Raw genomic sequence first — 26,583 nt, 5'->3', positions numbered from 1 at the left:
AAGCTGATGGAAGGTGGAAAATGTGAGCCCTTCCTGTCAAATGTCCCTTTGCATCCTATTGGTTTTCAGGCCCCCAGTCTCTATTCCCTTTCTCCACACCTCAGAATTTTAACTGGAGAGACCTCACATGGTGGTTTGTCTCTTCCTTTTGTAATAAAGAAATGGAAAAGGATAAAGGAAACTGTCTTACCCCATGGTCATATTGCTAGTGAGGAGCAGAAATAAGATGGTTCTTTTCCAGCTGGGGACCTCTCGGTTGATTACATTGTGCTTGGGCTGTGAGCTGCATTTTATGTTATGGCCCACTACATGCATGCCATACAGGCATAAGTAGTTTCTAAAACAAACTTACTATGCATTCTCACTTTCTTCTCTTCCATTTTGTATTCAAAAGGATATTTTGTGTTTTAGTGTTGGTCATGACCTTTAAGCTGATTTCACAACTCATTCACTCATCACTGACAGTTTGACTTATGAAAGTTAGTGAGTTAGTTGGACTCAAGCATTTACTTGGTGTGATTTGATTCAACTTATAGGATAAAGCAGCTAGGAAAATAGAAGCACCTTCTTCCCCACTACCAGCAAATGATGCATGTGAGACTGAGTCCAAAGGATACTGGTGGAAAATGCTTCTGGAGAGAGTAAAGCGCTTCTGCCCAGTGTGGTTGTGCAGTTTGCACACTGCACAGGGGCACTTGGCCAAGGGCCAAGAAGATGAGTGGGGCTAAAAATGCTACCTGCACTCCATGCCAAGCCACATACAAAGGTCTCCCCGGAGACATTGTGGGGCCATTATGGACAGATAACAGAGAACTTCTGGAAGCTTACCATGCATGGAATTATTTTCAAGGTAGCAGGTCTACAGTGATTTTGCTTGTTGTGATTATGCACTGAGTACCCATTTAGTCTTAATATGACAGATACACATTGTAAGACACATGAAAAATAGCATGAATCACTAATTGTGTGTGTGTGTGTGTTTTCCTCCCAAGGGCTTATTTCAATTTCCCCTACATGGGAGATCCTCCACAGAAAATGAGAGTCAGGTAAATTTGAGGAGGATCAAGTACTGTGGCTCGAGAAAGCAGGGGAAGTGTAGAATTAATATTTCCCTTTTTGTGTTTAAGGAGGGCTTTTCCTGGAGAATGCAGCCACTTTGGCTTGTGGATTTGTATAGACCCCTCAGTGCCACATGCATGAAACACATGCCACAGAAACTACATAACCCAGATTCTGATGGGAATGAGATTGTCAGGAAAGATGGAGGGTAAAAGATTGGGGACAATTTAAAATTCTTATCTAAAATGAGGTAATAACAAAAATTTTTATTATTCCTCTCAAGAGTAAAAGACTTGGCATTATTCTTCTTGCCTCAGGGAGCTCAGTGAAGTGCTAATAGGGAAGGTTGTGACTTTAGGGTGGGCTGCTGAAGAGCCTGGGGAGGAGAGTGAAGCACAAGACCCCACCACTACAGAATGAGCCCCAGCCTGCCCCAGGCCACCCGCAGCATTTCTAATATTGTCAATAAAATATATAATTTTCTCTCATTGAAATGTATAAACTCATAACCAATCCTAGCTATCTGGTAAAGCACAAATTGTTAAATTTATACTTTATATGCAAATAACAAATGCTGTAGGCAAGAAAAGCAAGGCTGAGGCCAGAATCCCACATCGCAGCCACTCCTTCCACAAGAGGTAATACAGGCAAAGAAGGACAAATGAGGTTTCCCTCCCTCATTTCCCCAATATCATCAATCCCTGGAAACTGGAAAACATCAGTCCTCAAGGAGTGTAGATTATTAAATCAAATAACATTTTAGTCTGGGGCTCTCTCTCCCCTGGTTCATCAAGTACCAGTTCTTCACAACCTCCTGACCTCTTGCCCACAGAGGATCACTCACTTCTGGCCCTTCTCACAGGGTCCTTGCTGTTGCCAGGAGACTGGGATCTGTGAGCCTGGCTCCACTGCGGGGCCAAGGCCTGTGTCACACAGGCTTTCACACTCGTGCAGTGCAGGGTCCCTAGCTTGGCAGTAGGCGGCTCTTCACCCTCAACAGCTAGTGGAAGATTCACATTGGGTTTTTTTTTTCCTTTTAAAAAATCCCAACCCTTGGATAACTAGCTGGCAGGGAGGTGTTGGAGGGATAGGGTAAAGGCAGTAATTGCCCAAGACTGCTGTGCGCAGACCTTCTTTCAGAAAACATCCAGTCCCTTGTACTGCCCTGGGCTCTGGTGACCCGCTTGAGGGTCAGGTGCATGCTGCTCGGCTCCCTCCAGCTCAGCCCAGCTCCAAACCCACCCACTTCCTTCCTTATCCAACACTGATCCCTGGCTGCATGAATCTAATACAGTGCAATCTGTAGAAGATGCAAAGGTTCCTCCACTCTTTCTGCAAAGAAAGTCATTAATAAATTACTTTTAGTTAAATCAGTAAGTTAAATACATTAGTGAGTAAAAGAAACTCTGTGTGAACAAGCTTTGATAATCTACCTAAACGGCCACAAATAAATGCTGGTGGTTTAGTAATGATGACAGGGAGAGTGGTGCCAACCATGGGACCACAGCTCAGAGCTCCCCAGCGTCGCAGTGCAAGGGGGAAGCAGCCCAGCATGTTTTGCTGGTGAGGTGATGTTCTAAGCAAAGTGAGCAGCCTGTTATTCCTCATCTGGTTTATTCATTTCCTGATGCTGGGCGAGAGACCCCCTGTTCCCTTGGTACCTGACCTACCAAGCTTCTCACTGAGAGTGATAAGTGTTTTTCTCTGTGTGGTGACTTCAGTGAGTCAACAAATATTTACTGTGCTTAAAGCACAAGACTAAATACTAGTAATAATAGAAGCAGCAGCTAACATTTACTATTTGCTTACTTGGTGCCAAGCCCCAGGTTAGGCATTTTACAGTTTCATTTAGCCCAACAATCCATGGAAGTATATTTTATCTTCCTCATTTGAGACATAAGGAAACAGGGGTTAAAGAATGTAGGTCACCTGCTCAGGGGCTCCAGGTCACCATTCAAAACTACAAGTTAAGGCTTAAACTCCAGACTGTTAAGACTCCAAAGCCTGCTAACCATTACATTGCCCTGTGGGAGGGTATAGGGATATGGAGAAGTATAAGCCATGGTCATCATCAAAGAGTCAAAACAATACTAATAATATTGATGATGAGGATGATGGCATCTATGCCGATTGAACCCCTTCTGTGGGCCAGGTATCATCCTAGGCACCTTAGTTACACTGTTAGGTCACAAGGGCAGAAACTCCCTAGACTAGCTCCAACTCTGTATGAGTTAATGTTGATCCTATATGTATGGATTGATCCTGTATGAGGGGTTGATCCTAATAAGACAGGTGGACACAAAGATAGGGAGCAGAAAAAAAAACAAGACTAGAGAGTCTGATACCACTGGGCTTCCCAACATGTGGACCGGGATTGCCAGCAGTTCCAGGTTCCTATTCTGGGATAGTTCCCTTATTTCAAAGTTGGTACATAAAGTGAGGCTTAGATAATATCTTTTTTATATAACACTACCTCAAATTTGTACAATTCTTATTAGCCTCAAATACTACTGTACTATATTTCTAAATTTAAATTATCAAGAATAAGACTCTGCTTTGCTGAGGTTGACCTAGATGGGGAAGTGTTTTTGCCAGAGCCTAGAGCTTTACCAGGCCAGCCTGTGGATGAGCTGTCTCTCCCCAGGTTGGGTATGCAACCCTGACTGTGGCCTGGAAGGAGAGACAGGTGCCCAGGGTCAGGTGGACCAACATGGCTGCATAGGGCTGCTCCTCCTCCTTACTGATGGGCAAATTAGCTCTTCCCAGCTCCTCACTGAGATCTGAGTGACAAGAGAGAGGGGCACACAGGGCCACCAACCACTGAGTGAATGAAAAGTCTCCTTCTGAAACCTGTCAGAGAAATGAGCTATCTTTTAAAAGCTAATGAAATGAGACAAAATAAATGTTATAGGGATTCAGAGGAGGGAAGGTTAGGAAAGCTAGGGAGAGTTCATGGAACTTGTGGAACTTGAACTGGCCTGAATTATATGCCACACACTGTGCCTGGTGCTGGGGACAGAGCCGACTAGGACAAAGTTCCTACCCTCAAGGTGCCCCTATGTCTGGGAGGAGGGACACAGACCTGCAGATAAATGTAGAAGACAGTGTGTTGGACTTGACAAGAGCGGGGTACCAAGGAGTGGTTCAGCTCTTGGTCAGCTGGAAGGGAGTAGCTGTGAGGGATGGCTTGGAGTGGGGGATGCAGAAGAAAGCCAAGCAGAAGTTTAGGCTGACAAGATGAAGGAAAGGCATTCTAGACAGAGGACAGGTCAGAGGCAGAGAAGCAGGAAACCTCGGGAGTGGTTGAAACATGTGCAGGCTGGTGTTACAGAGCAGGAAAAGGCAGCCCATGAGGCTGTGCAGGTGAGCAGGGAGCCGGTCCCAGGGGACCTGGTGAAGGTGCATGGACTTGACCAAACAAAGCAAGAACTACTGAGGTTTTAGGCAGAGAAGAGACATGATCAAGTTTGAGGAGTTGTAGGAGTAATTTGCTGGTGGCCTAGAAGTAGAGAGGCCACTTGGGGGTTTAGATAAATAGGAACTAGGAGAAAATGGGGCACCAGATAGGAGGCTTTGATGCAGGTAAAGAACTTGGGACAGTGGATCTACTTGAGTGAGTACTGGAAGGACAAGAGCTTATGTGCAGAGAGTGAATGATTGGACTTTGGTTATCTTTATGGTGAACTCTAGATGATGATAAGGTCCGTGCATCAGCTAGGAATAGGGATCAGTGAAGTGTCAGGAATCTAGAAGTGAAGCCAGTTGGATAGTCTTGGAGATTCATTTCCTTTCCCCTTTCAGCAGCTCAGCAGAGAGCTAGTTCAGCAGGTACCAACCAGCTCAATGGAAAAACAGACTCCACCTTTCTAATGAGATCATTTCTTTCATCATGCAGGCTCCACTTTAGTGGTGTAGATGTTCCCTACCTTGCCATCCTATAAACATGATACATTCCAGGCAAGCTCCCTCCCTACAGGACCCCTAGCCAATGGACACATGGTTCAGCTAAGTCTGGCCTAATTCCCTATTACCATTCTCTTTGTAAGTTTCCCTGAAAAACAATAAAACCATACTTTATATTTGCACATTTGGTACTACTCTTCACATAACAGAAGGTCAAGGAACGTTGTGCCCAGGAAAATCTATGGGTTGTTGGCATGGCAAATATGGTAGGGAAGAGCTAGAGCTTAGAGCCAAAGTCCCCAACCACCTGTCGGCATCATTCATGACTATACCCGCTCAGAGAGTCTCAACTCCTGTATCAGATAGTGTATTCATTATTTGGTGCTCTGTAACAGATCACATCAAAGTAGTGGCTTAAAATAACAAACATTATTCCTCACAATTTCTGTGAGCCAAGAATTCAGGAGTAGTTTGGGCAGTTCTGGCTCTGGGTCTTTCATGAAGGTCTCAAGATATCTGCCAGGGCTGCAGTCATCTGAGGGCTTGACTGAGGCTAGAGGTCCACTTCTAAGGTGGTGTGCTGCTCACACAGCTTCCAAGGGGGCTGCTCACTTGCACAGCTACTGGCTGTTGGGGGGAGCCTCAGTCCTCCCCATGTGGGCCTGTCCCCATGCTATGTGATTAATGTCCTCACATCATAATGGCTGGCCTCCTCCAGAGTGAGCAATCAAGAGAGACAGACAGGTAGAAATTACCTTTTTCATGACCTAGCCTCAGAAAACACATAACATCAATTCTGTCACATAACATGAGTAGTTAGAAGTCAGTCACTAAATCCAGCTCACGTTCAAACTTTTTGAAGAAAGAAGAGTCAAAGAATTTGCAGATATTTTACAGTTACCAGAGACAGGAAAACAGAAACCACTGTAGATATCTCAAGCAAAAAAAAAAAAAAAAAAAAAAAAAAAGCTTGTATACAGGTAATTGATTGTTATCATTGGAGGGGCTAGTGGTAGAGAAAGTTGAGGGCCGGGAGATTGCACCCCACTAGCTTTCAATTTACTTTGCTGTAGCTGCTTTCCATAGACTTGCAGTTGCTGCTACTCAGAGCTCAGGAAACTTCTGGAAACTACTGCTGAGGTCACTGCTGCCCCACAGCCACAAGGCTGGTGACTGGTGGGGGAGTATGGAGGCCAACATGCAGCCTGTACATCTGCTGCTGCAGAGGAGGAAAGAATGACTCCCACCTCCTTTCTACCCTCTGGATTTCACACATTTTATTGGTGGAACTCTGCTGTCAGGGGAATCTGTGAAATGTGGTTCCTGGGCTTCCAGCACCTGCAGAGAAGGGGGTAGAAATTGGTGTTTAGAGCCAGCTAGTGCCACTCAGCATCCTCCATATTACAGGTATGGTGAGAAGACCCCACCTGTACTTGGAGGGATCCTAGCACCCTACTTTTTTTGTAGCCTTATGGGTGTTCAAGTCTTTGTAAAAGAGCTAGCTAAGTCAGAAACCTGGAAAGGTGTCATTCTAGCTGGAAAACAGATGAGATAGTGGATGCGGATGGCATGCACTTATCCCCAGAGGTGACTGGAGAAACACTTGGAGCTTGTGAAAAATAAACTTTTTTCAGAAGTTATCCTGAAAAATAATAGTAACTAATTAATTAACTAAAACAAATAAATGGCTGATCCCGGATACCTCCCACTGTCAAAAATAAACAAGCAGCCAGAGGCTACTAAAAGTGGTAAAGACAAATTTCAATCAGTAATATACTATTGCAATAGTATGGGGGAAAGAGTCCATCATGAACTGAACTCAAGGGGGATTTCTAAAGAGGTAATCAGACATTTTAAAGGGAGAATGAGAGCACAGGGAGCAGGCATCAGGGGCTCTGTGAAAGTACAAAAAGGAAGTGAGGGGTTGGTCCCCATGAAACCCAACTGGATTTGCTGACTGGACTTACCAAAGTCAGCTCCCACTGGCTCTCACAGACTGGGAGATAGGGGCCCTCCTCCGGTGTGGGCTGGAACAAACAGCAAATTCTATAGGCAGCCTTGAGCTTTCTCAAGCAGGCACTTTAAGGGGGACTGGGGGCATCTAGGGATTCAGCCTTTAGCTGTTAGAAACTTTGTTAGTGTTTGTCCAAGTCTGCCTAGGCCAAGCATGTCTTGCAGCCTCGAGGCCTAGTCTGCCCACTCACTCCCTCATCCTCTGCCTCTCTCTCTGTCTCTGTCTCTGTCTCTCTCCCTGAGAGTTTAAGGGGGAGGGCCTAGCTTGCTTGCTTCTTCTGGAGCAGAGGGGAGAGACTCCTCTGGACTGCGTTTGTAAGCAATAAATGGGTTTTAAACTTTACTTCTCCCTTTGACTGATTTCGGTTTTTAGAAGTATTTTGCCCTGGGATTTCCTCTCCCCAGACTTACACCTAGGGCAATCAGCAGGGTGCCTCTGAACCGGAAATCTGTCATAATTGGTGCGACCTTTGGGAGGGCTGCTCCTGTGGATGGTGGGGAGGCCCCAGCGGATGCAGCGGCACAGGGTGCTGCTTCACCTGTTATTAACCCCCCAGCTGTGGCGCTTACAATTTGGGAACCCCTAGTGGGTAACTGGTCTAGGGTAAAGCACCCCTAGAGGGGTGGGGCCTTCCCCAGAACTGGGGAAGGGTGGAAACACCGGAAGCTGCAGAATTAGCCCTCTGTGAGTTGGAAGACTGCTTGGAGACCTTAGAGGGGCATGTAGCAGCTGGCATTGTAGGGTCTCTTTTCATCTAGATAGTGGAAAATGTTATACAGGAGAAAGAGGATTATTGACAGGGTTAGCAAGGAGAGAGAGGGACTTAGGTGGGAGAGAGACACACTTCAGCATTACTTGAAGGAGCTGGGTGATAACCTCTGGGATACTATTAAAGAAGAGAGACACTTACTGAAAAGACAGGTCACGCTCCTGGAAGACTCCTTAGAGCCAAGTGGGGAGGAAGCAGGAAAAGCCGAGTGGCAGGAGGCCATGGGGGAGGGGGAGGAAGAGTGGTGCCTTCAGCCCCAGAGATGGAGCCGTTGGTGGAGAAGCTCACGGGAGAAGAGGAGGAGGCGGGGCCATTGGCAGATCTGCTATCTAGGCCACCGCCAGATGTACCATCTTCTTTTGGCCCACCCAGCTGTAATTAAGAAAATAAAAATGAAACAACTGCGATCTCCTCAGTGGGAGGAGCAGCCCCTCCCCAGCTTGTGGAGCACTCCATGCTCCGCCCCTATACCCAGGATGAGCTGGTGGATATGAGCGTTCCGTATAGGCAGAGGCCATCGGAATCTCTGCCTGCATGGCTTTGATGTCTCTGGTCTATGGGTATGGAAAACATTGTGTCGGGTACTGAGATGAGTAGAATGGCTTCACCCTTCCCTCTGGCAGTGGTTGCAAAATACCCATCATGCCTCAGGGAACCAGACACTCCTGGAATGGCTGACAGCTGCCATCAGGATAGTTTGGCCTGATCAGGGTGATCTACCATATTTTCCCAGTAGTTGGAAAACGTATGCAGAGCTCCAACAGGTACTACAGGAATTGGGTATTAAAAAGTCACCTATAATATGGACCCCCAGGGCCCTGAAGAGGAGGTGTTCACTATAGGAGTGAGAAACCTGGTGCTGCATACAGCTCCCACATCTCTCTTTGGGTCCCTAGTAAATACTCTTGCCGCCCACCTAGGGCAACCCATGAATGAGGCTACTTGTACTTTAGCAGATCTGGGGGAGGTTGAAACAAGAACGGCAGGGAGGGAAGTACAGGTCACGACCACAAGGAGAGGTGCAAAAGGCCCCGTGAAGGTCTGGAGGACCCAGATGTGGGTTGATTTGATAAAGGCTGGTGTAGTGAAAGACAAACTTGATGGCAGCCCAATAGAATATTGTTAGAACTGTGGCACCAATTAAAGTCAGAGCAGCAGTTCCAGCCACTGAGGTCCAGGACATGGAAACCAGACTCAAGGCCTCACGCCCGGCCTGTGTCACTGCAAAACTTCAGGGGAGACAGTACTCAGGATTCACCTGAGCCCTCACCCCCACAGGAGGATGATTGAGCATCGCAGTTCAACTGGGGTGGGGGGGTCAAAGTCCCCACCTTGGGAGACATGGTGGGGACCAGAGGCCACATGTAGAATTAGTAATTCATTGGTCCCCTGTGAATGTACAACATGTCCCGGTGCTAGTGGACACAGGAGCTGAGTGTTCTTTGATTCATGGCAACCCTGAGCGGTTTCCCAGGACCCCTGCTGTGATAGATGGCTATGGGGGGAAGGCAATTAGAGTGAAGAAAGCCCAAATCTCATTGGGGATAGGGCATTTACCCCCAGAGGAGTATACTGTGGACATTTCTCCCATCCCTGAATATATTTTGGGGGTAGATATCCTGCAGGGCCTGTGGTTACAGACCACTGCAGGTGAGTTCAGACTGAGGGTATGTGTGGTAAAGGCAGTTCTGAGGAGACGTGCTAAGCACCCACCTGTAGCTCTGCCTGTACCTCAGCGGGTGACAAATACTAAGCAGTATAAATTACCTGAGGGGCACAAGGAAATTGGAGAAACTCTACAGGAGTTGGAGAGGGTGGGCATCATAAAACCCACTCCCAGTCCTTTTAATTCCCAGTGTGGCCTGTGAGAAAGCCAGATGGCTCCTGGCATATGACTGTAGACTACAGGGAATTGAATAAAGTCACACCCCCTTTGATGCCGCTGTCCCCTCTAGAGCAGACATTCTGGACAACCTCAGCCATTAATTGGGAACATATTATGTAGTAGACCTTGCTAATGCTTTCTTCTCTATTGACATAGCACAGGAAAGTCAGGAACAGTTTGCCTTCATGTGGGAAGGCGGGCAGTGGACATTCACTGTCCTTCCCCAGGGATATCTCCACACTCCCACCATCTGTCATGGGCTTGTAGCCCAGGACTTGGCCACATGGAGGAAACTGCAAACAGTGTGGTTGTATCACTACATTGATGATATGCTCACATTTGATTCTCTTTCAGATTTAGAAGGGGCAGTTCCTAGACTGTTGCCACATCTACAGGAGAATGAAGGGGCTGTGAACAGCACCAAGGTTCAGGGACCTGGTTTGTCTGTGAAATTCTTGGGGGTTGTGTGTTTGGGTAAAACTAAAGTCATTCCTGAATCAGTTATAGATAAGGTCCAGGCTTTCCCCACCCCTACCACTGTGACAGTATTATAAGAGTTTTTGAGTCTTTTGGGCTACTGGAGAGTGTTTATCCTGCACTTGGCAAAATTCTGAAGCCCTTATACCAGTTGGTACGAAAGGGCGCCAGGTGGGACTGGATGAGACGTGTGCAGCTGCTTTTACTGCTGCCAAGTGGGCAGTCAAGGCCGTACAGGCCTTGAGTGTAATAGACTCATCAAGGCCCTGTGAACTAGGTGTTCATGTAACCAAAGATAGTTATGGATGGGGTCTTTGGCAGCGGCTTGAACAGATATGCCAACCTATTGGATTCTGGTCACAGCTATGGAAAGGAGCAGAGGTCCAGTACACTTTGATAGAGCAGCAACCTGCTGCTGTTTACCATGCCTTGCTGGCTACAGAGCCCATCGCCGGAACAGCTCCAACCAAGGTAATAACCACCTATCCCATCGCGGGGTGGGTGCGAGAAAGGACCCAGAGGCCACAGAGTGGCGTGGCACAGACACCTACACTGGCCAAATGGGGCCCATATTTACAGCAGCTCAGCACCCTCTCTACTAGCCCATTAAGTGGAGAATTCCAACACTTACTGGGGCTAGTGACCTATACTAGCGGAAAGCAGGAAGAACTTGCTTTTCAGCCCTTGGTAGCGGAGACTCCTTATCAGGAGGGAAAAGCCCCTATACCTGAAGATGCTTGGTACACAGACAGCTCCAGTCATGGGCAGCCCCTGAAGGGAGGGCTGTGGCTTTCCATCCTAAGACTGAGACAATATGGATGGAGGATGGAGAGGGGAAGAGCAGCCAGTGGGCTGAGTTGAGGGCAGTATGGCTCATGATCACCCAGGAGCCTTCACCCATAGTTGTCTGTACTGATGGCTGGGCCGTATATTGGGGCTTGACCCTGTGGCTACTGACATGGTATCATGCCAACTGGATGGCTGGTCACCAGCCCCTGTGGAGGCAAGAGTTGTGACAAGACCTGTGGGCCTCTGGTCAGACTAAGACTGTTACTGTATATCATGTGACTGGACATTTCCTTTGGCATCCCCAGTGAATGATGAAGCAGACACATTGGCCCAGGTGCCAGATGGAACGCCTGCCTCTGATGTGGCCCAATGGCTGCATCTGCATTTGCACACTGTAGCCCATAGGTGGGGCTTGCCATTGAACTTTGAAGAAGTCAGCAGAGCCCAGAAGGAGTGCCCTGTGTGCTCCAAGAGGAACTTACACCGAGTCCCACAGCAACATGGGACAATAGTAAGGGGGTTAATACCCCTTGTCAAGTGGCAAATGGACTATATTGGGCCTCTGCCCATATGAGAAGGATATAGGTATGCCATGACTTGTGTGGACACAGTTACTGGACTATTGGTTGCTTTTCCTGCACGTCATGCAGATCAGCAAACCACCAAGAGGGGGCTGGAGTGTCTCTTTGCAGCCTATGGCCGGCCGCAGGTGATTGAGAGCGATTAAGGCACCCACTTACTGGACATGCGTTACAAGAATGGGTGCAGCAATTAGGAATAAAGTGGAAATTTCATGTACCATACAACACTACTGGGGCAGGCATGATAGAGAGGTACAACAGTTTGTTGAAATCTGACCTGAAGTTGGACACCAGTAGTCTACAGGGTTGGTCAGTTCAGTTCACCTATGGACGGTGCTGCAGTGCTTGAATGAGAAGCCACGTAAAGGAGCTTTGAGCCCTGTGGATGTGCTCACACCCTTGCTGCCTCTCCTATACAATTGTACATCCAAACCAAAGAAGAGCTATTGAAGCCAGGATATGGCCAGCAGAGCAACATCCTGCTGCCAGCCCCAACTGCAGTAAGCCCTGGAGACAGTTGAATGGACCTTGTCCTGGACATTTCAACACATGGACCAGCAATGGCTGGCCCTTCTGGCACCTTGGGGGAAAGGCCTGGAAGCTGGCCTTGTGTGTATTCCTGGAGTAACAGCTGAATGGCCCCTAAAGGTCACTGTAGTGTACCCAAAACGTCCAGGAGGTGAGAGCATCTTGTGGGGAAGTTTTGTTTTATCTTTATGGCCAGTGCATGTACCGCCCGTAGCCCTATATATTGACCCATCTGCAACTCCCACAGGGAGGGGGGTGAAAGTCTGGTATACTAGACCAGGGCGAGATCCCATTCCTGCCACTGTTATCACAAGACCACTCACTCTCTTGCCTGTATCCTACCTGATGGACAAGATTTGCCTCTGCTGATATCATTAAAACATGTATCTTACCACCCTTAAGGTTATTTTCTCCTACAGTCCTTGTGGCCTGAATGCGCCCCCTGGCTGCAGCTGCCGCGTGATGATTGCTGTGAACCCTCAGCTACTGCCTGCCTATGGAATGGACGAGCTGTGGACTTAGTCTGCATAAGACTTTGAACCTAGCTGAATCGTCTGGCTTGAGGATTGTCATAATTTTATTGCTGTTGCTATTGTTATGTCATTAGTCTGATCACAATCTCCAGTTTTTTTGCCCAGGGACCATTTGCGGGAACGAGTAGATTGTAAAGCGAGATTTCTGGAGGGGTGGCCTATGGGTAAAATTTTAACATTTCCAGATTATCTCATCTGGTTTTGGTACATTTGCATATCCTCAGGGGTGGAGAGTTCATCTCCATGTCAGTGGGTAATTACCTGGGCAACCGAGGGCGTGTCTGAACCTGCGAGTTTAAAGGGAGCGGCTGGCTTGCTTGCTTTCTTCTTCTGGAGCAGAGGAGAGAGACAACCCTGGACTGCAGTTTGTAAGCAATAAATGGGTTTTAAACTTTATTTCTCCCTTTGACTGATTTCTGTTTTTAGAAGTATTTTGCCCCGAGATTTCCTCTCCCCGAACTTACACCCTCTCTCTCTCTCTCTTTTTCTTTCTTTCAACTAATATTTATTGGCTGCTGACAGTATGCCAAGTACTGTGTTAGGTAGTCCACAGGACTCCAAAGATGGTCAAGCCTTGGCCCTGGCCTTGGAGAACAGGGATCTTAGGAGAGAGATAGACATGCGGAACGTTTTAGCAGAGATCTCTGTAAAGTGCCAGACAAACTGGTGGCAAGTTCTTCCAAGGATCATCAAAGATGTGAGTTATTAGATGTGTGAACTTGAACAAATGACTAAACCTCTTGAACTTTCAGTTTCCCCATCTACAAAATAGGGAAGTTACCCTGCTCATAGGCTGGCTGTGATGATTCGATGAATTTTGTAGGTCAAATGCCTAGCATGGTGCTTGCCATATGGAAAGCGCTCAATATATGAGAGAGGTTGCTTTTGTTGATATCATTAACCTCGTGCATAGATCTTGAAATACATAAGCCTACCACGTATAAAAGATGAGGAAGAGTTTGTGATGTGGCTGAACCAGGGACAGGCTGAGAAGGAATGAGGGCAGACTGGGAGACTTTTGGGTCACACAGCAAGAGGCCTTCTCTTATATGTATGTTAAGTATTGGGGCTTGATCTAGTTAGCAGAGGAACTTTTTATTTCTTGGGACTTTCTCTTCTTTCCCTCTCTCTCTCTTAAAATGTGGTAAATTACACATAACACAAGATTACCATCTTGACCATTTTTCACTGTACAGTTCAGCTGCATTAAAATTTGCAGTGTTGTTCATCTCCTGATCCAGAACCCTTTATCTTGCAAAACTGAAACTCTGACCCCATTAAATAATAAGCCTTTTATGCCTTCCCTCCATATCTGTGTTTTGGAGCGCTCTTTCCTTGTTCTTATCTCTGCAAAGACCCCTTTTGCTGGGAACCCAAACAGCTGAGTCCCTGGGATTTGGTAGGGAGGAGGATAAAAGCACAAACCCCTGCATATGGAGAGGGCTGTGGGGCCTCTTGTGCCCATCCTCCTTCCAGGAGATGCTGGGGGGAGGGCTGGATGCCACAAAGAGGTTGGAGGTTTGTAATGGCCCTTTCCTCCGCACCATTTCCTTAGCTCATTATCCTGTGAACACCAATGCTGCATTTAGAGTGTGCTCCCTCCTCCCTACCCTCAAGCTGATCCTCACCTACAGGAGAAGAAGGCATGGGTGGAAGCGACAGGCATCTCAGCCTTACTCCAGAACCCCCCAAGTGCACAGAAGACAGTTGTTCTTTCTTTTCTTGACCAGCAGTCTGGGGGCGACCCCTAGACCTATGTTTGCCAAGCTGTGTGTGTTGAAGGTAGCCAGGCCTCGTCTCTCCAGATTGATGGTGGCCCACTTCAGTGCTCCTGGCGTGACGAAGGAAAAGGCAAGTTACTTTCCTGAGGTTTCTTGCAGAGGAGCCTTTTCACATTTAAGCCCAATTCGGCAACTAGACATTATCTTCAATAGCTCTGTGAATTGCTTGGGTATAGAGGATATATACAAAGTCAAAGACAAAGGCCTACTCTCAAAATGCTTACAGTCTGGTTGAAAAGATAAAGAAAGTACACAAGAGTTTTTACTCTACTTTCAGAATAGATCTGGAACCCAGCCTTTTGTTTCAAACAAAATCTTCAAACCTGCTACTGTGGTCTAAGCCATCTGCATCTCCTGCTTGGATGCTGCAAAGCCCTCCTAACCGGTCCACTCTCTACACAGCAGCCATGGTGATTTTTCATTAAATTTAATCATGTCACTCCCCTGCTTAAAACCCTAGAATTGTTTCTGTGATGGTTGTATTAAATCCAAACTACTCTCTTTGGCCTACAAGGACCTTTGTGATTTGGCCCCTGCCCGCCTCTCAGATCCCTTGCTGTATCAATCTTACCCTCCTTCATTGAAGCCCAGTCTTTGCACTTGCACTTCCCTTCTCCTGAGAGGCTCTGCTACGTCTCCTCATGGCCCTCCATGGGTCATTTAGGCCTCACTTTAAAAGTCACCTCAGTAAGGCCATCCCTGACTATCCAGATACTTTCTGGCCTATCACCCTATTTTATTTTTTTCTGCATTGTAATATACATATTATTCATATTATTTCATTTGCTTGTTTTTATTGTTTACTGGAATTGGAGCCCCGGGAGCACAGGGACCAGAACTGCGCCTGGCTCTAAGCAAATGTTATTAGATACACATTGAATGAATAAATGGGAATTGGGGCTGGACTCTGAGGGTGGGCAGTCTTCCAGGATGAGGGAATGAAATGGACAAAGGTGTGAAGTCAGGAGTAAGCACAGCCTGTCCCAGGAGTGGCTGGCTCAGCTCCAGCAAGGACTGGTTGGGTCCTAGTGAGAAAGGAGGTTGGGGACACAGGCCGGGCGTAGATTGTAGAGTACCCTGAAAGTTAAACTGAACAATCAGGACTCCATCCTGCAAGGTAACAGGAAGCCATTGAAGACCTTTGAGCTGAGAAATGTCCTAATTAAAACTATAGTTTGAGAACATTTTATCTACAGTCTGCTGTAGGGAGGACTGAAGCCAGGCCAGTTGCATAATTTGCAGGGTGCAGTTCAAAATAAAAATGTGGGATCCCTTGTTCAAAAAACCAGGCAACAAGGGCCATTCAAGGTACTAAAACATAAAATGTTTTTCTTTCTTCCATCACTGTTTTCTCAACTTTGCATGGTGTTTTTTAATATTGTTCTAAAGAAAAATTAACATCACCTTCAGCTTTCTGACAAGTACAGAAGGACTGAAAAAAAAGGAATTATGGATTACCTTAGCTTTCCTTTTCCCTCTCTGTGATCATTGCCAACAGAAGTGGTTGGCTAAATCAGGGAAGTAACAAGATGGAGAAAGAATATAATAGGACACCTCAGTCATCCGTGTCTCCTACAAGGCCATTGCCTTCTTTCTGTGTTCAAAGCAAGTTCTGCTTCAAATGAAAACAATGGCCTCCTAGCTGTCTGCACTCCCCCTTATTCAGGTATAGACATAACACACCTTGTAGTCACTTGGAGTCTCATCGAATTCCCACGAATGGTAGGTGCACCGGAGTTCTGTGCTCATGGAACACCACGAATGCCATGTTATGCATACATATCCCTCCTTTCACATGCATGCTCTCTTGTCCCTTTGGACTTCACTTGCAAAGCACAAGCTCAAAGATAAAATTATTAAGAACCAAGATGGTGGTAGCAGAGCACTAAACCAAGAACAAGGCCATTCTGAGCACAGACCTTGTTCAACTGAGCAGATTCCAAGTCCATGAAGCTGGCTTTGATCTACAGGGAGAGAGTTCGAGGGAGAAAGTGACAAAACAGGAATTTTTAAGGACTAGAGCTGCTGATTTCAGGTGAGAGTTGAAAGGAGAAGAAAAACGTCTCCAAGGATAAGTGAAAAGCTCTGAAGAGAGATGAAATGAGATAGGTAGTGACTCTTAACACAAGGTCTTTAGAGGCTCTTATACCCTCCCTCCCCCATTGCACAAGGTCTGTAGTAGGTGTTCAATAAATGTTTGCTGATGAAGATGGGGGAGGGGGCTCACACATGGGGTTGGGAGGAGCGCTCAGGTCTCGGTAATGCTGGGGGCTGGGAACATGGTGGTGTTGGGAGGGCTTCACTGAGAGATGTGGAGGGAAGCCCCGGAAGTCTGGGTTTGGAGAGAAGCAGGTGTCGGGAAGAAGGGACTATGGGACCTGGAGAAGGAGGTGTTGGGGGCGGTGGTAGCAGCTCTCACAGGTATATTTTCCCCTTGTGGTGGCCTATGCCTGTCTCTATGTGTCCTGGTCTAGGTTCTGTCCCTCCTGGTCTAGCACTCCCGCTGGTCTCTTCTGTTTTTCTTGGTTTCTGGCTCTTTCTTTATTGCTCTCACATTCGGCCCTGTCTCCTGGATCTTAGTCTCTTTCCAACTCCCTGTCTTGGGGCTCCCGTCTCAGCATAAATCGGCTTCCCTCCGGCGTGTCTGTACCTCTCCGATCTTATCTTTCCCTCTACTCCGCCCGGACCCGCCCTCAGGTCCCTCCACCGACCCTGATCCAGTCCAGTGTCGGGTGGGGGTAGGGAAGAGAAGAAGAGACCTTCTGGTCCAGAGGAGGTGGCAGGGGGGCGGGCCCAATCACTTTCTCCATATTTGCATATGTATGAGGTCGCTCGGGCCAGAGGCGAGGAGGCGGGGCTTCTGGGGGTGGGAAGGGGGCGGGCACCCCCAGAGCCGCCGAGTATAAAGACTGCGCGCGGAGACCGCCGGCTCCGCACTGCTGAGGAGCGGAGCCGCTGCTTCGGGAACCCACCCCAGATCTCCGGCTGTCCCCCAACTGCGCGTCCCTGCCCCACCCCCGCGACCGAGCCACCAGCGGAGTGGCGGTCTCCATTTGGTGGAAGAGCCTTGAGCGGTCACCTGGCCCCTCTCCACAGCCTCTCTGCATCTCGGTTTTAGGGGCGGCCCCCTCCCCCACTTCTTCCTGCCTCCTTGCACCCCGTTTTTTTCTGCATTTCGCTTGGGTTTTGCAGCCGTCTATTTGTGCATCCATTTTCGTTAGGAGATCTGGAGGGTGAGACTGCATTAGCACCCCTTCCCCTTTTCATCCTCCTCTGCTCTGAAATCCCCCTTTTCATTGCGGTCGGTGGGGCCTAGGATCAGTGCATCCTACGCTGCTCTGCCAGGACCCCGTAGCGCGTGGCCGTGCGCCCCGGAATCTGCAGCAGCTGCATATCTGAGGAGGGTCTCTATCGCCCCCGCTGCCTTTGCTTCCGGTGCTAGGGGGGCTTCAGTGCGCCGCACCCCAGCTTCTCCGCAGCCCCCCACACTGCGCGAGACTCGCCTCCCGCCGCCAAGATGGTCATACAGAAAGAGAAGAAGAGCTGCGGGCAGGTGGTTGAGGAGTGGAAGGAGTTCGTGTGGAACCCGAGGACGCACCAGTTCATGGGCCGCACCGGGACCAGCTGGGGTACGCGGGGCTGGTCGCGCGCGAGGGGCGGGTGGAAATCCGCGGGGCGACGCCCCAGGGGCACGAGGTCTCGCCGGCTCAGCTCCAGTTGCCTTCCCGGGTCCCTGGCGTCCGGCCCCCCTGCCAGGCTCCAGGCGGGGAGGGGGCCGAATCGCCGGTCTAATCTTCCTGGCCGGCCGCTGCGGAGGCGGAGAAAGTAGGTCACTGCCGCCATCCCGCCCCCCCGCGGAGCCCCTCGCGCGGGGGGTCGCGGGCTCTGCGTGCCTGTCAGCACCGCGGCGCTCGCGCTCCCTCCGGGCAGGTTCGACGCACACGGCCGTACTCCCCTTCCTCAGAAGAGCGCCCCTTCCCCCCTCCGGCTCTCACTAGTTAGCCAAGCCCGTCTATTTTTAGCTCATGCCCATCCCCTGCACCCTGGGAACATTCAGGAGGGGGCGGGTCTTGGAGAGGTGGGGGAGTGGGGGTGGGTTCTTCACAGCGGAAGTAGTCTGTATCCCACTGCCCAGCGTGGAGCTTTCTGCGGCGGCTTTGTGGGTGGGGGCTGTTGGAGAGGGGTGGCACTGTGAGGTGGTTTTCAAGGCTGGATGTTTGGCTCAGATGTCGCAAGCGGAGGAAGGAGTGGTCACTAGTGGTGAGCTGCGTACATCATCGGGCAGAGTGTGCCTGTGGGGTTGGGGCGGCTTGGGACTTGACCCACCTGTACCGTGGCGGGACTCCGGGAGTGGGTGTGGAGAGAGTTGTGTCTGATTGAGGGTCTGTCTATACTGGGCATGGGTGCAGGTGAGGAGTGGTGGCATTCTCCAAAAGGGATTGTCAAGCTGGGAAGTCAAAGCATAGAAGACCCATAGAGGACACAATTTACAGTTCATGCACGCTGACTGAACACTGCCCCTGTCAGCCCACCCTTGAGGTGGGTCCGTGCAGTCCCTTGCCCTCAGGGAACTCGAAGGCCTATCCCTGGAACTGGGGGATGTCCATGATTGCATGGGAGAATCTGAGGAGGCTTCATAGAAGAAGTGTCTTCTGAGGTGAAGGCCTGGGGTGGTGGCTGGTGGAAACGGCAGGCCCTTACATTAGGCTGAGGAGCAGTGGAGTGACGTGTCATATCTACTAAGGACCTGCTCTCTGCCAGGAAAGCTGTGGGGAGATTCTGCCTTTACTCCCTGCCTCTGCCCTGGGTGCTGTGTGTTTAGTTTGGGGTGGGGTGGCTGTTGAGCTTCTGGACAGCTGTGTCTGATTTTGTAGCTAGGTAGGAGCTGTGTTCAACGTTTGGCTTCTGTGGGGCACCAGGGGAGAGCAGATCTCACTATTTTAGTGTAACGGTCCACGCTCTGAGGGGAAGGATGAGAGTTTGGTTGTGAGTGGTGGCCAGTGCCAACTCAAAAAGTCATCGTGCTGGACAGCTTTAAGCATGGGCACCAATATAGTGGCAACAGATGTGTCTTTTCAGGGCCATGAATGGTTGAGAGGTTGGGAATGTAATCTGAGGCAAAATAACTGGAGCCTATACTTGGGGTTGCCCAGCAACAACAGTTTAGGTCTCTTGTGGCCTCCACAGAGTTGGACTTCACCAGGAAGGGGCTGGGAGTTGGGACTGAAGCCAGACACACTGCCCGATTCCAGATTGTCTCATTTTGCTCCCTGGGGAAGGCTCGAAGATGTCCCCAAGGCTCTGCAGTCCGTCCCAGTGCAGAACCTCTGCGTGGGAGAGGGAGGTGGAGGGAGGTGAGGTTGTCATGGGGGACTCGAACCTGCCAACCCTGTTTCCTCCTCTCTAGCCTTTATCCTCCTCTTCTACCTCATCTTCTATGGCTTCCTTACGGCTATGTTCACCCTCACCATGTGGGTGATGCTGCAGACTGTCTCTGACCATACCCCCAAGTACCAGGACCGGCTGGCTACACCGGGTGAGTGATGAGGCCCCCACCAGCCACGCTAACTTGTCTTGTGTCCATGAGCCTCCAATGGAACTCACAGGCTAAGAAGAACTCACAGTTCTTAGAGGTTTGGTTCTGATGAACCAGTCACCCTGTGTGGGGAAGTCTGCCTTCCTTCCCATCTCCCACAGCGGAGACCTATGGGATCTGGGGAGGGGCACATGTTCACAGGATGACATCTCAGATCTTCACACTGCCCCTCACCCTGCTGTTTCCGTGTCCACCTTCTGCCCTCTGTATGTGACCCTTCATCTTCTATATACTCCCCACTTCTGCCTTTGTTGGCTCTAGGCTTGATGATTCGCCCCAAGACTGAGAACCTTGATGTCATCGTCAACGTCAGTGACACTGAAAGCTGGGACCAACATGTTCAGAAGCTCAATAAGTTTTTGGAGCGTGAGTGTGGGACTAGTGATGCGGCTGTGCAGGACCTCGCGCAGGGGACTGGGGACCCTGGAAGTGGATCATCAGGCCCTTGACTCTCTCTCTCACCTCCTTAGCTTACAATGATTCCATCCAAGCTCAAAAGAATGATGCCTGCCGCCCTGGGCGCTATTATGAACAGCCAGATAATGGAGTCCTCAACTACCCGAAACGTGCCTGCCAGTTTAACAGGACCCAGCTGGGCGACTGCTCTGGCATCGGGGACCCGACCCACTATGGTTACAGCACTGGGCAGCCCTGTGTCTTCATCAAGATGAACCGGGTACTTGTCAAGGGAAAACGGAGGATGGCGCTTGGGCCACCATCTGCTGGCAGTTGCTTCCTGCCCTCACTGGGGCTAATGGGCATGAGAGAGTTTTGGGCTGGTTGAGGGACTGAGAGAACAGAGATGGTCCCACGGGTGGAAGGCCGGATACTGTGTCTTTGACAACTTCTTTCCCTAACCCTCACTTCTCTCCCCTCACTCCAGGTCATCAACTTTTATGCAGGAGCAAATCAGAGCATGAATGTTACCTGTGTGGGGAAGGTGAGTTTGCGGGGCCTTGCCACTGGCCCACCTAATTGTCCTTCATGGTTTCAACATAATTCACTCACCTCTTTCTAACTTCTTGGCTCCCAGAGGCCCCATAACTATAGGGACAAGGGGGTAAGAGTGGGCTCCAAGGGGGCCCCCACTCCTCTTGCTTCTCTCTAGAATGTAGGACCCTGCTCTTGTGTGGATAGACGCCTGCCTCCTTGACTCCACCCATGCCTTGGCCTCTGGCTTCTCTCCCTAGCCCTTCCACCTTCTGCTCTGTTCCCAGATAACCAGGTCTTCTGCTCTCCTTCTGAACTCCTCAGTTCTTTTTAGGTGTCTGGTAGCTGCTGATCTGTTAGTACCATCTGCCACCACTGAGTTGTCCTTGGAACACTGCTGTCCCCACCTCTGTCCTTTCTAGAAACTTCCTGCCCCTCTTCACTCACCCGCCCTCCTGGCTTCCTACTGAACCCTTCCTTACTCATTTATCTGTTCTGTCTTTCTGTCTTGGCTCTGCTCCAGAAACCGATTCCTGCAGATGGGGTAAGAACTTGGGGTGGGAGCCCAGCAGGAGGCTGTAGTATCTTTAGTGCCCTTTGGGACTTCCTAGTCTGATGACACAGACAGGACTCCTTCTGCACACATGCATACACACACACAGACCCACGGCTCAAGGGAAACCCATTTGAGACAGTGATTTGGGGTGAAGGAACAAAGAGAAGTCTGGCAAGCTTCAGGGCTCCTGCCACCCCTGACATGCTCTTCTCCAACCTCCTGCATCCCTACAGCGAGATGAAGATGTTGAGAATCTGGGCAGCTTTGTCATGTTCCCTGCTAATGGCAGCATCGACCTCATGTACTTCCCCTACTATGGCAAAAAGTTCCACGTAAGTCCCATGGGAGGCCAGGGATGATGCTCCTTGAGGGGATGGGTCCTTGGGGAGGAGGCCAAGGCGCCAAGGGCCTGGACCCTCACTCTTCCTCTGGCCTAGGTGAACTACACGCAGCCCCTGGTGGCCGTGAAGTTCCTGAATGTGACCCCCAACGTGGAGGTGAACGTGGAATGCCGCATCAATGCTGCCAACATCGCCACAGACGATGAGCGAGACAAGTTCGCTGGCCGTGTGGCCTTCAAACTCCGCATCAACAAAACCTGAGGCCCCTTCCTCCTGCCCCCACCTCTTTCCTATGGATGCTTCTGGAATGTCCCTGACCCTGCCTGATCCCTCCCTCATCCACCCCAAAGGTATTTTTTATAACAGAGCTATGACTTGTCTGAGCCTCACACCCTTTTCCTTTACTTCGGAACCCAGCCTGATGTCCATTGCGATTCCCTGCCTTCATACATTTTCCACCATCTCTTGACCCAAGATCAGTCAGTCAGGGAGATGGGATCTGAAGATGGTCACACAAGAGTTAGGAGCCATTCTGGTTTTGGTGTAGCTGTGGGGGAGTGTCCCCACAGCTACCCACCTCTCTGTCCCTCCTATCCTAAGAGCTATAGAAAAAGCCCGCCTGCCCACCTCCACACACACACGTACACGTGTCATTTTGCCCCTTAGCTTCCAGACACCAGTGTCTTTATCTCCCACACTTTATCTCCCACACTTTTTGCCTCGTCTACACAGTTGCTGTCTTTGTGGATTTTGACTTATCTGGCGCCTCTGGCAGGTCTTTCCCCACCTCCTCTTCATCCCCATTCTCCCCTCTGAAAGGCAGCCCTTTGTACTCGAGGACAAGGTGGGTCTGTGGCCTTTTCCCTATTTTCTGGCATATTCAGCTTCTAACCCTATGGTGACTGCATGAACTGGGAATGAGGGTCTAGAAGAGAAGCCCCACTTGGTTCTTCTTGAAAATTCTCTTTCTGTTCTGAATCACCCCAGGAGGCCCTCCTCAGAGGGGTGGGGTTGACCTAGGCTGAATATCCACTTTGTTTTTGCCAATGGCTCCCTTCCCCCGCCCTGTTCTCTCCCAGAATATCCAAGTTCCACTTCCCAGGAGCCCAGGGGAGGGGCAGCCATTTGGCCTGGTCCCCTGTGGCCACCTGGGAAACATCAGCTGGCTATGGATTATTCCACCTTCTTCCCTAGGGCCCAGCACTGACCCCACCGGCCTCTGGCTTCTGTTAGCCAAGTTACCAACTAATCACTAACTCCTGACTTAACTCTCCTCTGCATGTCAGCTGGAAAGTGGCAAATATCGCCTCAGTGTAGGCTCTGAATTTCTTGGCTCCAGCTCCTTCAGACCCCTTCGCCTTGATGAAGCACTGCATAGTGACCACAGGACGTTAACCGAGGGGCCTCCTGTGTTCTTGGTTATAAAGGTGTTTTAACTCTTTAAAATGCCGTTCAGTTCCCTTCACGTCCTCACCTAATTTCCCTTTTCCTTCTGATGCTGCATCCCCAACGCCCTACCCACAGACAGGCCCTCCCCTTTCTCTCTCCCTGGATCCGATTCTCTTCCCTTTGGGTCCCCATGTTTTCCTGCACTCCCCTCACCCCTGTGGTCTCTCTACAGTTATTTAATGCCTGTGTCAGATCTACTGTAAAAAGAGGATAAAGTACAATAAAATCAGAGCAAGTATATATATAAATATATATCATACACGAAGCCCTGCGTGCAGGTTGTTCCTTTCTGAGCATTTGGAAGAGTCCCGGGAAGGTGGATTGGGGTGATTCAGGGGTTACCCAGGCCTTGGGAGCCACTCCCTGGCTCTGACCTTTTCCGTCCTGTGTTCAAGCATCTATCTACCTCCTAGATTCCCCCTTCGCCTATACCATCTCGAGATCACACAGTGCAAAGAGACGCAGGAAGCCTCTTAACTGTTGTGTAGCTTAACTTATAAAGTGCCTCTGTGCATTCTAGGCACTGTGAGGACACACTTATGAAAGAGGCAGAGTTCCTGCCCCCAAGGATCTCCCCAGCTTAACCGGAGAGGTGAGGAGCCCATGAGAAACTCATACAAGGTAGACCTAAATGTACTTCCAGGAAAGGGAGAAAAGACAACATTTAGAGTGGTCATCTACTGTGTTGTGGGCTTTGAAGGGAAGGTTTCTGAGAGGCTTGAGGAATGGATGGTTGGGGGAGAGAGGATAGCATCAGCAAATGCCTACAGAGATGTGAGAAAAACCGACTGGAGAAACGTCTCAAAATATGAACAGTATGATCTTAGTTTTGGATAAAAGTACACACAAGCATAGAAAAAAAAATGTATAGATCTACATAACAATGTTTATTGTGATATGGTGATGGGTTTAGAGCTAATTTTAATTTTCTTGGGGCTTACTTTTGTTGGAGTGAATTGGCCTTAGTATTTGCCTTGAAAAATAGCTTTACTACATATGCATATATATATATATATATATATATACACACACACACATACACAATTTTATCATTAAGGCATAAGTACACACACACATGGATTCACTGGGTTTTGGTCATGGACCTCAAAATTGGATGTTATACACACTTCTGTGCATCTTTTTCACTCGATAAATTTCTCAAGTCTACTACACTTCGTAGGTTCTCTAACACTTTTTAAAAGTGGCTGCATGATATTTTTCTCTGGGTCATTCTTTAATTTATTAGAGCTCCTTGACAGCTGTAGATAAATAAACTGTTTTCTACATGGCAAAAATTACCCCAGTTGACTCTTCTGCCAAGTTTGGTTTCTTTTACTGTTAAACTGTTGGGCTTTCAAACATACTTAGTTCTCATATTTTCTGGAATTTTTTGGGGGGGGCAGGATTTTAGTTTCATATTTTTACCTTCATTTTAATTCATCTGGTTTACTTTTCGTTTGTGGTGTAAAGTAGGAATCCAGTTTTATTTCGTCAGGTGTGTCAGCTTAATCTTTTTAAGAACACATCACTTATTCCCATTACATTAAAATGCCAGCTTTGGCCATCTAATGACATTTCCTGTATGCTATGATCACTTCTGGACTCACTACTTGCTGCCCCTGGCTTGTGTACTATTTCATACACTGAGTTATAGTGATCTGATTTTGATAGTGTTGTTTTCTAATATCTACCAAGGCAAGTAGGTTCACCCTATTTTTTTTAAAACAACTATTGGCTTTTCTTGAGACCGTAGTCTTCTCTACAAATCTATTAATGTATCCAACTTACAAGAACAAAACCATCAAGAACTTGGGATTCTAACTGGGATTGCATTATATATCTTTATTTTAGGAGAATTGATTTTTGTAGGATGTTTTCCCACCTAAGAACATACTTTCTTTTTGTTTGAAGCTTGGTTTATGTCCTTAAATAAGGAACTATAAATTTTGTCTTGGACCATTATTTTTTTATGTGTGCAACTCTTAATTTTCTTGGGGCTTATTTTATTATTACTCCTTAATATTGTATTGTTTTATTTTGAATGGATTTTTTCCATTCTTTTCTGTACTTTCTACAAGAAGATAAAAAATATTTCTCTACTGTCTACCTTATTCTTTTAATTCCTTCAGATCTCTATTATGGTCTCTGAGTTTTTAGGTAGTTGTATGATCAAAAAAGCAGACATTTTCACCAATTTTTTTGTGGGGAATCCTTTTGAATGCTCTAAGACCATGTTAGCAGGCATCCTTATATAGTTCTTTAGTTCTTCATTTTAATTGAAATTGCCTCAGTGTTTAACCATTAATTAGGATTATAATACTGGCACTACATTCCTGGTTTAATTTTTTTGTAAAGGAATGCCTGTTGGAATTTAATCAAATTCCTTTGAGCATGTTGATATGATCATATTTTTCTTCCTTAATTTGTTAATGTTATGAATTATGTTGATAGATTCTCTATTAAACCAACTTTGTGCTTCTGGAATAAACCCTACTTGCTTATAGTGTTAATATTCTTTTGGTTCATTAACTATTTTTGAGAATTTTTGCATTTCTTTATCAATTTGGCTCCTGGTTTTTTGGTATTTTTATCATGTCTTAATATTAATGATCCACAGTAATTTTACATGAATGGGCGATGTCATTCTTTTCCTATGGCCCAGAATAGTAACATTGGACCATCTGGTCCTTGCTTTCTTTTTTCGTCAAGCTCTTGAGTTTTTTTAAATGTACTTACTAAAAAATTCCCTGCTCCTGGATTTAACCTTTTAACCAAGTTTGCTTTCTTTCCATAATTTGTTTTTAATTTTTATGATGCATGCCAGGTTTTTTTTTAATAATGAAAACATGTATGTGTATACATTGTCCTCAGAGTCCAGCTTTTGCTGGGTCTCACAGATCTGGGGACCCTCTGTTCCTGAAATCAAGTAGATGTTTTTTAATTCCAAATCTCAGTGGTGTAGGGCTCTTTGAGCTTGAGGGCAAGGGTCATAACTTCCACAGCATCCCGTAGCCCAGAACAGTGCTGGGCACGGAGTGACCTACCAGTGAATGTCTGCTGACTAGACAGATGACTGAATGAACACAACCAGAGGGCCATGAGCAGGTGGCACGTGAGCAGGTTGCACCAGAGAGGTTAGGGACTCACAAAAGGTCATGCAGCTCATAGAACTTGCCTGAAAACCTAGGCCTCATAATTAGTCCAGGAATCTATCAGCTCACAGAGGTATCGCACAGCCAGAAAGATCTGCTTTCTTAAGTATAGCAGAAGTGAAAACAGCCTGTGGACATGATCTAGGGAAATGTAGGGTGGTGGGGGGCGGCAGGGGGCGAGATGCTGGTCAGCAAGGGAGCTTCATGGTGACCATTCTATAGGAGAGGGAATGAGTTTCA

At 48.1% G+C, this 26,583-nt stretch overlaps 1 protein-coding gene and 1 long non-coding RNA gene across 3 annotated transcripts in view; both read left to right on the top strand.

Moving 5' to 3' along the window:
* LOC130683449 (uncharacterized) overlaps positions 1-14,325 on the top strand; it is a 29,635-nt gene extending 15,310 nt beyond the window's left edge. The window contains exon 3 of the long non-coding RNA XR_008997176.1: positions 12,425-14,325. This is a non-coding gene — a long non-coding RNA (uncharacterized LOC130683449). The remainder of the gene's footprint in view (positions 1-12,424) is intronic.
* Positions 14,326-17,242: 2,917 nt separating this feature from the next.
* Positions 17,243-23,456, top strand: ATP1B2 (ATPase Na+/K+ transporting subunit beta 2). Of its 2 annotated transcripts, none has more exons than XM_036896094.2 (7): positions 17,243-17,948; positions 19,727-19,855; positions 20,177-20,281; positions 20,386-20,591; positions 20,799-20,855; positions 21,635-21,733; positions 21,839-23,456. In XM_036896094.2, the coding sequence occupies exons 1-7, from the start codon at positions 17,837-17,839 to the stop codon at positions 22,001-22,003; spliced, it is 873 nt and encodes a 290-aa protein (XP_036751989.1). In that variant the 5' UTR covers positions 17,243-17,836; the 3' UTR covers positions 22,004-23,456. The 2 variants fall into 2 exon arrangements, with proteins under 2 accessions (XP_036751989.1, XP_036751991.1); XM_036896096.2 differs by lacking the exon at positions 17,243-17,948 and adding an exon at positions 18,437-18,579.
* The last annotated feature ends 3,127 nt before the right edge of the window (positions 23,457-26,583 follow it).

Source organism: Manis pentadactyla, chromosome 4 (genome assembly GCF_030020395.1).
Source record: "Manis pentadactyla isolate mManPen7 chromosome 4, mManPen7.hap1, whole genome shotgun sequence".
Taxonomy (NCBI): Eukaryota; Metazoa; Chordata; class Mammalia; order Pholidota; family Manidae; genus Manis; species Manis pentadactyla.
This window is presented reverse-complemented; position numbering and strand designations above follow the sequence as displayed.

Coding starts and splice junctions, on each gene's coding strand:
- ATP1B2 (XM_036896094.2), top strand. CDS start 17,837: ATGGTCATACAGAAAGAGAAGAAGAGCTGCGGGCAGGTGGTTGAGGAG. Junction 20,282..20,385: donor GCTCAATAAGTTTTTGGAGC/GTGAGTGTGGGA, acceptor TCACCTCCTTAG/CTTACAATGATTCCATCCAA. Junction 21,734..21,838: donor ACTATGGCAAAAAGTTCCAC/GTAAGTCCCATG, acceptor CCTCTGGCCTAG/GTGAACTACACGCAGCCCCT.